Source organism: Orycteropus afer, unplaced genomic scaffold, assembly GCF_000298275.1.
Source record: "Orycteropus afer afer isolate SDZICR_OR568_19922 unplaced genomic scaffold, OryAfe1.0 scaffold00371, whole genome shotgun sequence".
Lineage (NCBI taxonomy): Eukaryota > Metazoa > Chordata > Mammalia > Tubulidentata > Orycteropodidae > Orycteropus > Orycteropus afer.
In genome coordinates, this window is record NW_006921958.1 from 667,550 (window position 1) to 682,284 (window position 14,735).

The following is a 14,735-nucleotide window of genomic DNA, read 5'->3' on the forward strand; positions in this document are numbered from 1 at the left end:
CTTCCGAGGAGTGGCTGGTGGGTTTGAACCGCCAGCCTTCTGGTGAGCAGTCAAGTGCCTTAGGCACTATGCTACCAGAGCTCCTAGGCAGGGTAGATGAAGCAAATGGAAGAAATGACCAGATAAAAGAGCTGAACAGATTTCAAAGGGCAGCTTGAGAAGACAAAGTCAATTATTATAATGAAATGTATAAACACCTGGAGTTAGAAAACCGAAAGAGAACACATTCAGCATTTCTCAAGCTGAAAGAAAAAATTCAAGTCTCGAGTTACAGTTCTGAAAGATTCTATGGGCAAAATATTGAATGATTCAGGAAACATCAAAAGAAGATGGAAGGAATACACAGAGCCACTGTACCAAAAAGAACTGGTTGACAATCAACCATTTCAGGAGGTGGCATATGATCAAGAACCAACGGTTTTGAAGAAAGAAGTCCAAGTCGCACTCCAGGAATTGGAGAAAAACAAGGCTCCAGGAACTGGTGGAATAACCGATGCCCACTGAGATGTTTCAACGAACAGATGCAGTGCTGGAGGCACCTACTCATCTACGCCAAGAAAGAGGGAACACAGCTGGCTGGTCAACTGACTCCACAGACTGCTACCTGTGCATGTTCAAAAGAAAGATGATCCCACAGAATGTGGAAATTATCTAACACTATCTTTAATATCACCCACAGGTAAAACCTTGCTGAAGATTATTCAAAAATGGTTGTAGCAGTATATTGACAGGGAACTTCCAGAAATGCAAGCTGGACTCAGAAGAGGACACGGAACGAAGGGTATCATTGCTGATGTCAGATGGATCTTGGCAGAAAGCAAAGAATACCAGAAGGATATTTACCTATGTTTTACTGGCTATGCAAAGGCTTTCGACTGTGTGCATCATAATTATGGATAATATTGCAAAGAACAGAAATTCCAGAACACTTAAACTGTGCTCATGAGGAACCTGTCCACAGACCAATAGGCAGTCATTCAAACAGAACAAGGGGATACTACATGGCTTAATATCATGAAAGATGTGCATCAGGGTTATATAGCCTTTCACCATATATATTCGATCTGTATGCTGAGCAAATAATTCAAGAAGCTGGACTATATGAAGAAGAACATGGCACCAGGACTGGAGGAAGACTCATTAACAACCTGTGATATGCAGATGACACAACCTTGCTTACTGAAGATGAAGAGGACTTGAAGCACTTACTGATGAAGATCAAAGACTACAGTCTGCAGTGTGGATTAACCTCAACATAAAGAAAACAGAAATCCTCACAACTGGACCAATAAGCAATAGCATGATAAATGAGGAAAAGACGGAAGTTGTCAGGGATCGCATTTTACCTGGATCCACAATCAACACCCATGGAAGCAGCAGTCAAGAAATCGATGTCGTTAACTTTTAAACCACTGAGAATCATGGCCCAACCAAGTTGACACAAATTTTAGGGGGACACAATTCAATTCAGATCACACTATTATTCAAATTTGTACATAAACCATGAAAGCCAAACTTGAAGAAATTGATGGTTTTTACCAACTTCTGCAGTCTGAAATTCACCAAATATGCAACAAAGATGCATGGATAATTACTGAGGATAGGAATGCAAAAGTTGGGAACAAACAAGTGTCAGTAGTTCGAAAATAATGTTCTTGGTGATAGAAAGAACACCAGAGATTGCATGATAGAATTTTGCAAGACCAATGACTTATTCATTGCAAATGCCTTTTTCCAACAACATAAATGGTGGCTATCCAGGTGAACATCACCAGGAAGAATACCCACGAGTCCAATCAACTACATCTATGGACAGAGGCAACAGGGAAGCCCAGCATCTCATCAGTCAGAACAAGGCCAGGAGCAGACTGGTGAACACACCATCCACTGCTCATAGCAAGTTTAAGTGGAAGGTGAAGAAAATCAAAATTAAGTCCACAAGAGCCAAAATATGACCTTGAGTATATCCCACCTGAATTGAGAGGCAATCTGAAGAACAGATTTGACTCCTTGAATATCAATCAACGTGCGAAGACTACACAAGTTGTTGGATGACATCAAGAACATCACACATGAAGAATGCATAAGGTCATTAAAAAGACAGGGAAGAAAGAAAACACTGAAGTCGATCTCAGAAGTGACTCTGAAATTTGCTCTTGGACAGAGAGTAGCTAAAACAAATGGAAGAAATGAAGTAAAATAGCAGAACAGATTTCAAAGGGCAGCTCAAGAAGGCAAGGTAAAGTATCATGAAACGCACAAAGAGCTGGAGCTAGGAAATCAAAGGGGAGAACACACCTGCCATTTCTCAAGGTGAAGGAACTGAAGGGAAAATCAAGCCTCAACTTGCAATACTGAAGGGTTCTCTGGGCAAAACATTGAACAGGAAGTATCAAAACAAGAAGGTAAATATATACAGAGTCACTGTACCAGAAAGAGTTGGTCAGTGTTCAACCATTTCAGGAGGCAGCGTATGATCAAGAACCGATGGTATTAAAGGAAGAAGTCCAAGCTTCACTGGCAAGAAACAAGGCTCCAGGAATTGACAAAATACCTATCGAGATGTTTCAAGAAACAGATGCAGCCCTAGAAGCACTCACTTATGCCAAGAAATTTGTAAGACAGCTGCCTGACCAATCAACTGAGAGAGGTCCATATCTATGCCCGTTCCAAAGAGGTGATCCAACAGAAAGCAGAAATTATCAAACAGTAGCGTTAATAGCACATGCAAATAAAACTGTGCTGAAAATAATTAAAACACGGTTGCAGCAGTACATCAAGAGGGAACTGCCAGAAATTTGAGCCAGATTCAGGAGAGGACATGGGACGAGGGATATCACTGCTGAAAGCAAAGAATAGAAGAAAAATGTTTGCTTGTGTTTTAGTGACTATGCAAAGGCTGTGTGGATCATAACAAATTATGGATAACATTGCCAAGAACGGGAATTCCAGAACATTTAATTGTGCTCATGAAGGGCCTATACATAGAACAAGAGGCAGTCATTCAAACTGAACAAGGGGATACTGCATGGTTTAAACTCAGGAAAGGGTGGTGTCAAGGGCTGTATCCCTTCACCATAGTTATTCAGCCTACATGGTGAGCAAATAATCCAAGAAGGTGGACTATATGAAGAATGCAGTATCAGGACTGCAGGAAGATTCATTAACAATCTGTGATATGCAGATGACACAACCCTGCTTGCTGAAAGTGAAGAGGACTTGAAGCACTAACTGATGAAGATCAAAGACTATAGCCATTGGTATGGATTACACCTTAACATCAAGAAAACAAAAATCCTGACAACTAGACCAATAAGTAGCATCATGATAACTGCTGAAAAGATTGAAGTTGTCAAGGATTTCATTTTACTTGGATCTACAGTCAATGCCTATGGAAGCAGCAATCAAGAAATCGGATGACTTACTACATTGGGCAAATCTGCTGCAAAAGACCTCTTTCAAGTGTGTAAGGGGAGCTCTCGTAGCATAGTGCCTAAGGCACTTGACTGCTAACCAGGAGGCTGGCGGTTCAAACCCACCAGCCACTCCTCAGAAGGAAGATGGGGCAATCTACTTCCGTAGTGATACTGCCTCGGAAACCCAAGGAGGGGTTGCTATGAGTCAGGTCCGACTCGACAGCACATAATACCCACAACAACAACAAAGTGTGTAAGAGCAAAGATGTTACTTTGAAGACGTCTTGGGTCTTGCACCTCACTCAAGCCACGGTCTTTTCAACAGGCTCATATTTGTTGACAGCTGCACAATGAATAAGGAATACAACAGAAGAAACGATGTGCTTAAATGGTAGTGTTGCCAAAGAACATCGAATGTACCATGGACTACTAAAAGGAAAAAAAAAAAGAAAGAAATCAGATGTCATATTACATCGGGCAAATCTGCTGCAAAAGAGCTCTTTCAAGTGTTATAGAGCAAAGACGTCACTTTGAAGACTAAGGTGCACCTGACTTAAGCCATGATATTTTCAATAGCCTCATATGCTTGTGAAAGCTGGACAGTGATGTGTAAATTACTTAGTGGTGTAGTAAATTACTTAGTGTGGCTTTTCTACCCGTAAGTCTTTGTAAACTCCAAGGTGGGATTTTCTATGAGCAACTGAGGAGCTCCTGATTGCTAAAGTTGTCCACCTGGAGTATTTCTGTTGGGAGTGGCACAAAACAATGTTCTGGGAGGTGCCCACTCTCTCTCATGTGCTTAGAGTTCTGAGGCTATGATTGGCTAGTTTGACCACCCTGCCGGGCTCAAAAGGAGGCCTCCTAGAGGCAGAACTCTCTCTGACTACTGGTTGAGGAAGACGTGCTGCTGAAAAAGACACACGCCCTGGTAAGAGACATGTGCTGCTGGGAAAGAGACGCAAGAGACACGTGTTGCTGAGTAAGACACCGAGGGACATGCACTGCTGGGGGAGAGACTGTGAGAGACTTGGCTGAGAGACAGTGGGCTGGGAGAGAGACTGAGCATTTTTCCTGAACTCAAATTGTAGCCTGGTGCTTCCCTAATAAACCTCATAATCTGTGAGTTCTGTGTGGCCACTGCAGTGAATTATTGAACCCAGGAGAGAGGTGGTGGGTGCTTTGGGAGGAACAGTTGGTGAAAAGGCTGGAGGGAGGCAGCATGTCTGGCCTCGCAGGAATAGGCCTTGGGCTGTTGATGGTGAGTCTGCCTTCCTCCCGTGGGGTTCTAGGAGGTCAGAATATGAGGCCGCCTTGTTGTTTTTGCACCGCACAAGAGTCGGTGCCTTTGAATTGCGGTGCTGGCGAAGAACATTGAATGTACGAGGGACTGCCAGAAGAAGTACTTGGAAGAAGTACAGCTGGAATGTTTCTTAAAATCAAGAATGGGCAGATCCCATCTCACATACTTGGGTCATGTTATCAGAAGGGACCAACCTCCGTAGAAGAATATCATGCTTGGTAAGGTAGAGGGTCAGTGAAAAGGGGAAGGCCCTCAACAAGATGGACTGACACGGTGACTGCCAATGATGGGCTCCAGCTAAGCGATGGCTGTGAGGACGGCACAGGACCGGGTAGTGTTCCCTTCTGTTGCACACGGGTCGCTACAAGTTGGAACCAACTAGACAGCACTAACAGCACCAGGAGAGCAGCAGCTGAACAGGCTGTTGCACTGGCCACGTGCTGGGCTGGTTAGCAGTGGAAAGGTTGCTGACGGGCAGACCGAAGGCAGGGAGGAGTGCCTGCCTGAGAGGGGCCCAGAGAGCTGTCCTGCCGGAAGTTCCCCTGCACTGAAGAAGGAAGGGACGTGCTCCCTCCACAGGGGAGCCTTCTGAACTCCGTCTATGTGCTTCCTGAGCCTGACCCTAGTCACAGCCTCTTCCTTCCTTAATGAACCTCTTAACTTTAAACACAGTTCATGAGTTGTGTGTGGTCAATGCCACGAATTACCAAACCCAGCAGAGAAGTAGAGAGGGCTGTGAAGGGAGCACCTGGTGTCACAAGTGCCGGAAAGGCTGGGGGCGGGGTTATGCTTGAGCTCATAGGAACCAGCTGTGCACTGATCCTGATTCTTGCTGCTCACAAACTGAGGTAATTCTTTAAGGCAGTAGATTACAGCGTCATAAAAATGACATTTCCTACCCGAGTAATTCTAACACGTTTCATATCTGGTGGTGTTCTAAAGATTAATGTACACATGGTCTTGGAAGCCATATGAAACTGACATAGCCCCTGGGCTGAGCACGGCCGGGAGCCGCAGCTCTCAGGGTTAGCCCACAGTGCCACCTACCAGCAGATGCCCCAGCGCCAGCTGCTCTGCACAGCCGCGGCTTTCATTCCGACAAAAGATCTGAAGTGCCAGGATCTCTCTCTTGCAGCAATTATCCTTAAACACCTGAAAGGGAAAGAAGGTTAGTTTAGAGGATTAATATGTTTTAATCGCCACATGCTGCTACTCTGGACGAGGTAAAACCACTTAAAAAAATGAGGAGAGCAGCTCTGGAGTGGCCCTCAGGAAGCAGGGAGGGTCGTCTTAATTGCCACAAGGAGGATGAGGTGCTGCCCCACCAACAGGCACAATTTAAACAGATGACTGTAACCACCACCTTCCATTAGACAAGCCAACGGAGGAACAGGTAAACTGAGTAACTGAAGGTCGTTTCAGAGGAGTCAGACCCTTGAGATTAACTGTGGTGGATCTCAAGCCAAGGGCCTGGCAGGGCCGTGTCTGCAAGGGCAGGGTCATGGGCACACAGGTGGGAAGGCACTTCCTCCCCAAGGACAGGAAAGAGCCTGCTGCAGCCGTCGCCCTTGTAGGGTGCTTGCTGGGGAACCAGAGCCGCTACCAGGAGGCTTTGTTTTATGAATGACCGTAACATACTCACTGTAACCCATGCGGCTATGATAACTGCTCATGAGCAGTTGTTGACTGCTCATCTTTTGCCAAAAAAAAGGAGGCAGAAGCCCATTACAGAAAAACAAAACACTAGAGTTAATCTAATAATAGATGAAAACGAAAATGAAAATCTTCCTTCCTGATTGTATTGTTCCCTTAGAGAACATACTTCCACTTACACTAGGAAACACTCTAACAACACAGGCTACAGCCTTCAGCCCTCTGGCATTTCTAACAAACTCCTACCTGTTAACACGTTACGGCAGAGGGAGAAACAGACAGGGAGCAAGTAGTCCTTTCTCAGCTCCACAGGCAAAGAGACAGAGTCACGTGTCGAGGCAGGGAGCAGTGCCCAGGACCATGTATAGGGCTGGCAGACAATGTTCCTACATGTGTATTTGTATGTGCTGTAAAAGTGTCTGCGTATAGTAGAGCTGACAAACGACAAGGGTCTGGTGTCTTGGCCACAGCCAGCTACCCGCAGGGAATGAGCAGTTGGACGTGTGGGCTTGGGAACATGGTCGCAGGAAACATCAAGCTCAATTGGCATAACATACTACACAAAAACATTGTTCTACATCTTACTCCGGTGAGTAGTGACTGGGGTCTTAAGAGCTTGCAAGCAGCCATCTAGATATGATGAATCTCTCCTTGTCCAGAGCAAAAAAGAAGAAAACCAAAGATGCATGGAAACAATTAGTCCAAGGGACTACCAGACTAGACAATCCTCAGCTTATATGACCATGAGACCAGAAGAACTAGGTGGTACCTGGCTACTGCGGTCAACTGATACCTTAGAAAGGGATCAGTGCAGGAGATCGTAGACAGAGTAGGAGAACAACGTGGAACAAAACTCAAAATCATTGAAAAAAAAAAAAAGAGAGAGAGACAAGGTTTAATGGTCTAACAGAGCCTAGTGAGACCCCTGAGACTATGGTGGCCCCTGGTCACCCTTCAAATCTGGAACTGAACTCACTCCTGTGGCTTCCAGCCAAACAAAAGACAGACACATATGAGGTGAACATTTACATCAGGTATATACACTCCCTAGAACGATCAATGATGGGAGAACAGAAGGGCAGTGTTTGCACAAGGAGACAGCTCAGGGGGTGGGAGTGCACACGAGGGCAGGACACAGGGAAGAGGTAACTACAGGGGGGAAGTGGGAAGAGAGCTGTTACACTGGAGGGCACTGCAGTCAATGTCATGAGACAAAATGTGCATGAACCACCACATGAAAAATGAATTTGCTCTGTAAACTTTCACCCAAATCACAATAAAAATTTTTTTAACAAAGAGAGTCAACAGTCGCCAAGAGTTAAGCACAGAGGAATCGGGAGTTGAGCCTAATCCTTCACAAACATGACTTCTGTAAAACGTCATTACTTAACGCACCAGAGGCAACCAGACAGACATTTTTAACCAGTAAGAAATATGCTTCCTTCCACACCACTGTGCTCTTCAAGTCATTTGTGTTTGACTTTATGGGTATGAACACTGTGGACTTAACACCCAAATAATGAGAGCACGGAATTTCAGAGCCAAAAAGGACCTCGGAATATGGGGTCCATTTTATAGGTAAGAAGCCCAGGGCTCCACAGGGCCTTGCCCCCCTGTGGCCCTGCTCTAGGAGGCCTGGGAGTGTGACAGCCACACTGCACGTGGGGACCCGCTGCTTCCGTCACTCTCATCTACAATTCCTCCACAGAACGCCCCCCTGTGGCCCCGCTCTAGGAGGCCTGGGAGTGTGACAGCCACACTGCACGTGGGGACCGCTGCTTCCGTCACTCTCATCTACAATTCCTCCACAGAACGCCCCCCTGTGGCCCCGCTCTAGCAGGCCTGGGAGTGTGACAGCCACACTGCACGTGGGGACCGCTGCTTCCGTGACTCTCATCTACAATTCCTCCACAGAAAGTGAAAACACTCCTCAGCTGTCAACGCCATCACTTCTGAAGAAGAGTTAGCAGCTCTGACACCAGGCAGAGACACTAAAAACCACCTCAGTCCACTGTTTCCATCTTCTCTCACTCACACTTGAGTAGAGCTGAGTGACTTCTTTTCCTTAAAAACAATTCCCTCTGTTAGTAACAGAAACCTGTACCGACAGCTAACTGCCACAGAAGGAAAGGTTCCTGGAAGCTGACTGACTCCAGGCTGAGCTGTCAGACCAGGTGCCCCCACCTCATCACACTCACTTGGCCTGTGCTAATGAACAAACCCAGTCTGGAAAGTGCTTGATTCAGGAGAAGCTGGGGGCAAGAATTATACTGCAAAATGTAATGACCTACATTAAAAACCTGGTAGGGTCATTAATCAAAACATCAAGAGCACACATATTTTTATTGATATTTTAAGTACTTTAAGAATGAACCGTTTCAAACTCAATGGTAACCTGGCAGGATTTAGCAGCACTCACTGACCACCTGTGAGGGATTAGGAACCCCGATGGGAAACTGAGCAGGCAAGCCGGAAAGGTACTCTGTGCTCTGAGAATCTGCAGTCATACCCAGGAGCTTGAATCAGTGCATGTGTACATGCATGTGAGCAGGTGTGTGCATATATATGTGTGCACACCTGTGTATATGTGTGACATGTGCACACTCACGTATGTGTGTGTATGTGTACCTGTATGCACGCATGTGGGTATGTATGTCTGTGTGGGTGCCTGCAGGTGTGTGTACATGCATGTACGTAAGGGGCTGAAACGTCACACGTCTAATGACTGTGACATACTGAACAGGGGGCAGGGAAAGAGTGAATCTGAGTCAACACCACCAGTCAGCACAGGTCTGACAGCCCAGTGAGAGCGCTTTCTGAGAGTAGAACCCAGTCTATAGTGAAGCACAAGCGATCTGGGGGTAAAGACCCCAAGAGCAGCAGTGGCTCCGACCACAGGGGTGTTCCCAGGGCCAGGCGTGGGCCAGCACTCACCTGATACCGACTCCTCCCTCCACACACACAAGTGTCCCTTCAGTCTATGAGGTGGCATGTTGTCATTACAGGTGTAGACACAGACTCCCAGGGGAGGGAGATGTAACCTGCCCAAGGTCCCAGAACTGGGGAGTGGCCTAACCTACTGTGGCCTTGACCCCCATGCATCTATGGCCTCTTGCTGTACGTGGTTGACCACCAACACTTTGGTGAGGTCACAGTGCCAGGAACGGAATGCATACCGTGTGAGAACATCACCCACCTTACAACACGCAACAGAACCGTTTCTGAGAAGCAAGAGTACCTTATCTTTAACGACACTCTCTTGACACGCAGTACACTTCGGACTGGCAGAGCTGAGGAGAAGACACAATGGACACATGAGAGTATGAGCCTGTTTCTCATCTGAACTCACTAGATCATCACCCTACTCGGTACTCAGCTGAAGTTTATGGCCAAGTTCACTACGTGAAGCTTATAGCAGCAGCCAGAGCTCCCATAGGCCAAAACCAAAACCAAACCCACTGCCATTAAGTCAATTCTGACTGAGTAGAACCACTCCATGGGGTTTCCAAGGCTGAAAATCGTTACAAAAGCAGACTGCCTCAGCTTTCTCCCATGGAGCAGCTTGTGGGTTAAAATCATCAACCTTTTGGTTAGTGGCTGAATGCCTTCGCCACTGCCCCATGGTGGAGCTGGTTTAAGTATGAAGCCCCAGGAGAAAAGGGGCTGCAGTAACAACAACAATGAAGGTGACTTTTCAAAAGGAAGTTTGTAAGCTGTACGGTCTAGCTCAGTCCCACTTGGAAAGCCCCTTCCAATTAAAATAAAAGTGAAATTTGATTTCAGAACCAAAACAAGCTATATGTGGATGGGCTCAGACATGTTGTTAGTTTTAAAACCAGCCAACACTTTACCCACAAGCTATTTTCCTTCACTGTCTATTAAAACACTAATGCAATTCCACAGACTATAAACAATCCACTAACGTGAAGCTGGTCCTGTTTAGAGAAACCACTAGTCTCCGGTGTCACTCTTGTACCCAAACTCAGGGCACAACCTGCTCCTCCCCACAAGCTGCCCTTGTCTGCACTTGGTTCTCACCCCATTCCACCCTGTGCCTGGAAACCACCTCCCAGAGATCAGAAATCAAAACGAGATGTGAGCACTTGCCGTCTCCATGGCCACCACCCTGCCCAGCCTAAGAGCACCTCGGGGGTGGGCAGCTAGCTGAGCTCGAGCAGCAGAAGGCAGCATCTGTGTCGAGGGGCTGTGGGTAGAGTAGGGCTCAACTCCACAAGGCCTGGCAAGCCAGGATGAGGGGATGAGGGCTCATGGGGTAGGAAATTAACTGCTTTTAAAAGAAAATCTTATCTATTTAGACTCTAGTAGGATGGACCAAAGGAGCCCTGGGGGCACAGTGGTTAAAGTGCTCAGCAATTAATGGAAAGTTCAGTGGTTCAAATCCACCAGCTGCTCCATGGGAGAAAGATGTGTCAGTCTGCTTCTGAAAAGATTACAGCCTTGGAAACCCTATGCGGTAGTTCTACTCTGTCCTATGGGGTCACTATGGGATGGAGTCAACTTAATGGCACTGGGTTGGTTTAGGTAGTATGTGCTTGGCTGCTAACCAAAAGGACAGAAGTTCAAGTCCATGCAGAAGCAAGCTGGAAGAGAGGCCTGACAATTTACTGAGAAATGACCCACTGGAAGCCCTGTGGAGTGCAGTTCTCTGACCCATGTTGTCAGACTCAGCTCCCTGGCAACTAGTTGGCTGGCAGTATAAATCTTATGCTAATTTGATAGTCATATTAAATCTTTTGTATCCTTAGACCTAAGGGTCCCTGGCATGTGCAGGACAAGGCAGAGGAGGAAGTGAGGTGCTGAGGAGAGCCAGGGGCAGGTGGAAGGCCCAGGTGCCCCATGAGGAGCTGCCTCTGGCCCTCCCACCTCCTTCCCCTGCCCCCCATCCAGTTCCTCCCCACCGGGCTCCCAGGAGCCTCCACACACTCACATGGACTTTACTAAGTTCTCCTAACTGCACAAGCACACCCTGAACATTTCATTCACAGACCTCTCAGAGCATTCAACTGGTAAAAGTTTTTAGACAGATGAGCGAGCACGGGGTCGACGAGGGCAGTGGGGACGCCGGGGCGGCCACCAGGACCCACCTCAGCAGGGCGGCCATGCAGGTCTCACAGAACCGGTGTCCACACTCCGTCTGCCTTGGGTTGCACAGGACCAGGCGGCACTTCTCACACTTGTACTTGTCCTCCACGGCCTTCACAAACCTCTCCTTGTAGCCCCCTTGCTCGGGGACGAACACGGCTGCCCCTGCACTGCGGTCAGAAGTCAGCTTTAGCAGGGGGTTGGTCTGCAGGGGGCCGGGGGAGTCCATCTTTTTACTGGACTCCATCTTGGGAAGGAGAACTTCTGCAGGAGGAAACATATCAACAAGTGAGTGAGATGCCACCAGGTCATCTGCCTGCAAGATGCTCCCTGCCGGTGACGTGTCACATCCGACTCCTCCCTGACTTGAACGTGTAACGGGAGCAAGGCGCACTGGTGTGCTCCCACCTCCCCTTTATGCAGACACTGCTGCTACCTGGCCATTTAAAAACCTTCTGAAGCGCACGTTTTGAACTGTGTCTTCAAAATCCTCTAGAATGTCACTTCAAGGTGCATGATCACTCCTCGATCTTGGCTGAAGAAGTGGCTGCCCACAGCCAACACCATCTCCTGGCTGCCTCATTGTGGGACTGAAGAATGCAGCCTTCCAGGCCCTTCCCCCACACTGTCAGCAGCACTGCTCACCGAGAGGTGGCTTCCAGGTACCACACGGTTCTGCACACACGTGCATGCCTTCCCTCACCCTCGTCATTCTTGTCATTAACCTAAGCTTTACAGAAGGGCTGTGTGGACTCAGCGCTTTCCAACACTCTCTTGATGATGCTCAGACAGGTGTGCACCAGGAGCCGGCCTCCAGTGGCCCATGAGAAGGTGGAGGCTCATGGTCACGGCCTCAGGGCTGGCAGAGGGAGGGCGGAGCAGCAGTGGACAGGGGCCCCTGCCCTCTCCACGCAGGCACTCCTCAAGCACATGGCGACAAGGTCCTCCCAGTGGGTGGCTGCTGATGCCCTGCTAGTCACCTTCACTGGGTGGAGTCGGCAGCACCAAGAGCCCCGAGGACTCAGCCTGAGCAGCCGAGACCCTGAGACTGACCGAAAGCAGACACGGCTGGGAAGGAGCAGAGGAAGGTCTGCGAGAAGCCCCAGCTTTAATGAAAGTCACCATCCGCATTAACACACATCCATCAGTAAGTTGACTAATGATCCTAAATATTCATTAACATTTCCCTGATGCACAAATTAAACACCTTCAGAAGGTGGGATAAAGGCGGCTTCACGGTTCTGTTATACTTTTCTTTATTTTTCGGACTTTCTACAACGAGCAGGGACTTTCACAGTAACGTTCTGAATGTGGGCAGTGCCAAGACCCACCACACACAAAACACCATTCTTCTGCTGGCTCCCCCCTTGCAGCCCTCTGCCAGCACCCCTGCCCTGTCCCCAGCCCCACGCGGCCCTGCAGGTGCTGTGAGGGCAGGTCAGGGGCCTCCCTCCATGGGCTGCAGCTGGGCCTTTCTCACGTGGGCTCTGACCAGCCCCCTGCACCCTCGCTGCCTTTTTCGCTCACACGATGTGGCAGCGCACTTGCTGAACCGCCGAGGGTTTCCCTTCAGCTCACCGGGTCTCTCAGAAGCAGGAACACGCCAGCTCTCTGTCCGGATGTCACAGCTGACACCCGGGGTGCCCTGCTTAGATTATTTAACTACTCACAACCTGGTGGATCGCCTCAGCCGGCAGGGCCTGGACAGCACAGTGCTCGAGGGCCTTCTGATGAGAAACACTTGCTCTTGGGAGGTGACCGCCTATTTCAAACACAAGGGAGGACTAACGGGTCAGGCTCACAATAAAGAGCGTGTGTGGACGACCCTACAGCATGTTCTGCTCTAAGTAAGCCGTCAAGAGCGTTCTTTTGGATCCCTTGTTCTCATACAACACTGACAAGACATAAGCAGACGTGAGAGGTGAGCAGAGCACAGAGAGGAGCCCAGGAAAGGCCTGTCCTGACGGTGCAGGAGAGCCCGCAGCCGGCAGTCTCCAGAGCTGACCCCGTGACGCTGGACACTGACGTGGCTTCTGTGATTGGGCCACTGGGGCTCATGGCCCGCCCAGTGCCCCAACTCCCGGCCCACGCACAGCCATTCATTCCTGCGCTGAGCTCAGCCAGCTAACAGTCCCTCAGGGAAGGAGGGACAGGGCTTTATGGTGCTGAGGTAGCAGGCCAGACGGTCACTACCTAATGCGCATGGTGAGGAGGAAAGAAGCGTGAGGAAACCATCTAAACACGAAACGCCCAGAACAGACAAGGCCATGGAGGCAGAAAGCAGTGTTGTGGTTGTCAGGCTATGGGGATGAGAACCTGGGTTCTCCCTGGGGTGATGGAATGTTCCGGAATTATAGTGGTGACGGCTGCACAGCCCTGTGAACACACTAGCCGCCACCGAACTGTACACTTTAAAGGGTAACTTTTATACTTCAATTAAAAAAAAATATCTAACTCAACAAAAGGTACTTGATCAAAAAGGTCTGGTGTAGGTGTGCCTAAGTTGTAATATTTATGTAGCCATGATTGGTCACATTCTTCAAAATGTAAGATTCTCAAACTGAAATCACATGGTGCCCAGTGCTGTGGATGCATGGGGAGTACAATAAAATAACAACAAAATAAATAAAATTGAAGGAGAAGATTGTCATCATGGCCAGACTGCATCTCGACAGGCTGTGTCAGTCACTGAGTTTCCTCCATGGCTGACAAATGATGGGACAAGCATTGTTCTAGCAGAGAGCAGCCCACAGCACTCAAACGTGACAGTTCCACTTCTTTTCAGACTCACAGTGTTTTCTGGAGAGTACACTGGGTCACTGGTTCTCCCCTGCTCAACGAGCATCGCTGGATGCCTGCTCTGTGGATGCCATCCCAACTGAGCCTGTCTGCAGGGCTCAGCTGCAAAGGTTCAATGGTACCAGCAGCCAGGCCCTCTGAACCACACAGACATGAGAATCCTTCTGGCTGGAGATTCTGTGAAGCCTGGTTGAACCAACTGCACTTTATTTTAAAAAATGCACTGGACCACTGCAATGTATATAGCTCAGTGTCAGTACTCTAAGGGACACAGGACTGAAGGAGATAGGCCCTGCCTTGGAGAACCTTGGAGGGAATCGGGAGGGTGGAGAGAACAAGGACTCGTCCAGGGTCAGTAACTACAAGCAGCAGCAGAATGTGAGACACAACACCCTAGAGCAATACAAAGCAACAAAAAAGGCAGACAGACCTCTGTTTTGGGAGACACGGGGGCTTCCTGAGGT

At 48.3% G+C, this 14,735-nt stretch overlaps 1 protein-coding gene across 1 annotated transcript in view; it reads right to left on the reverse strand.

The window, feature by feature from the left end:
* Positions 1–11,719, reverse strand: part of TRAF3 (TNF receptor associated factor 3) — a 47,489-nt gene extending 35,770 nt beyond the window's left edge. Inside the window, exons 1-3 of the mRNA XM_007953111.2 lie at positions 11,475–11,719; positions 9,608–9,659; positions 5,764–5,868 (exon numbers count right to left, since the gene is read on the reverse strand). Of these exons, the coding sequence (XP_007951302.1) occupies positions 5,764–5,868; positions 9,608–9,659; positions 11,475–11,719 (402 nt within the window). The remainder of the gene's footprint in view (positions 1–5,763; positions 5,869–9,607; positions 9,660–11,474) is intronic.
* Between the last annotated feature and the right edge of the window lie 3,016 nt (positions 11,720–14,735).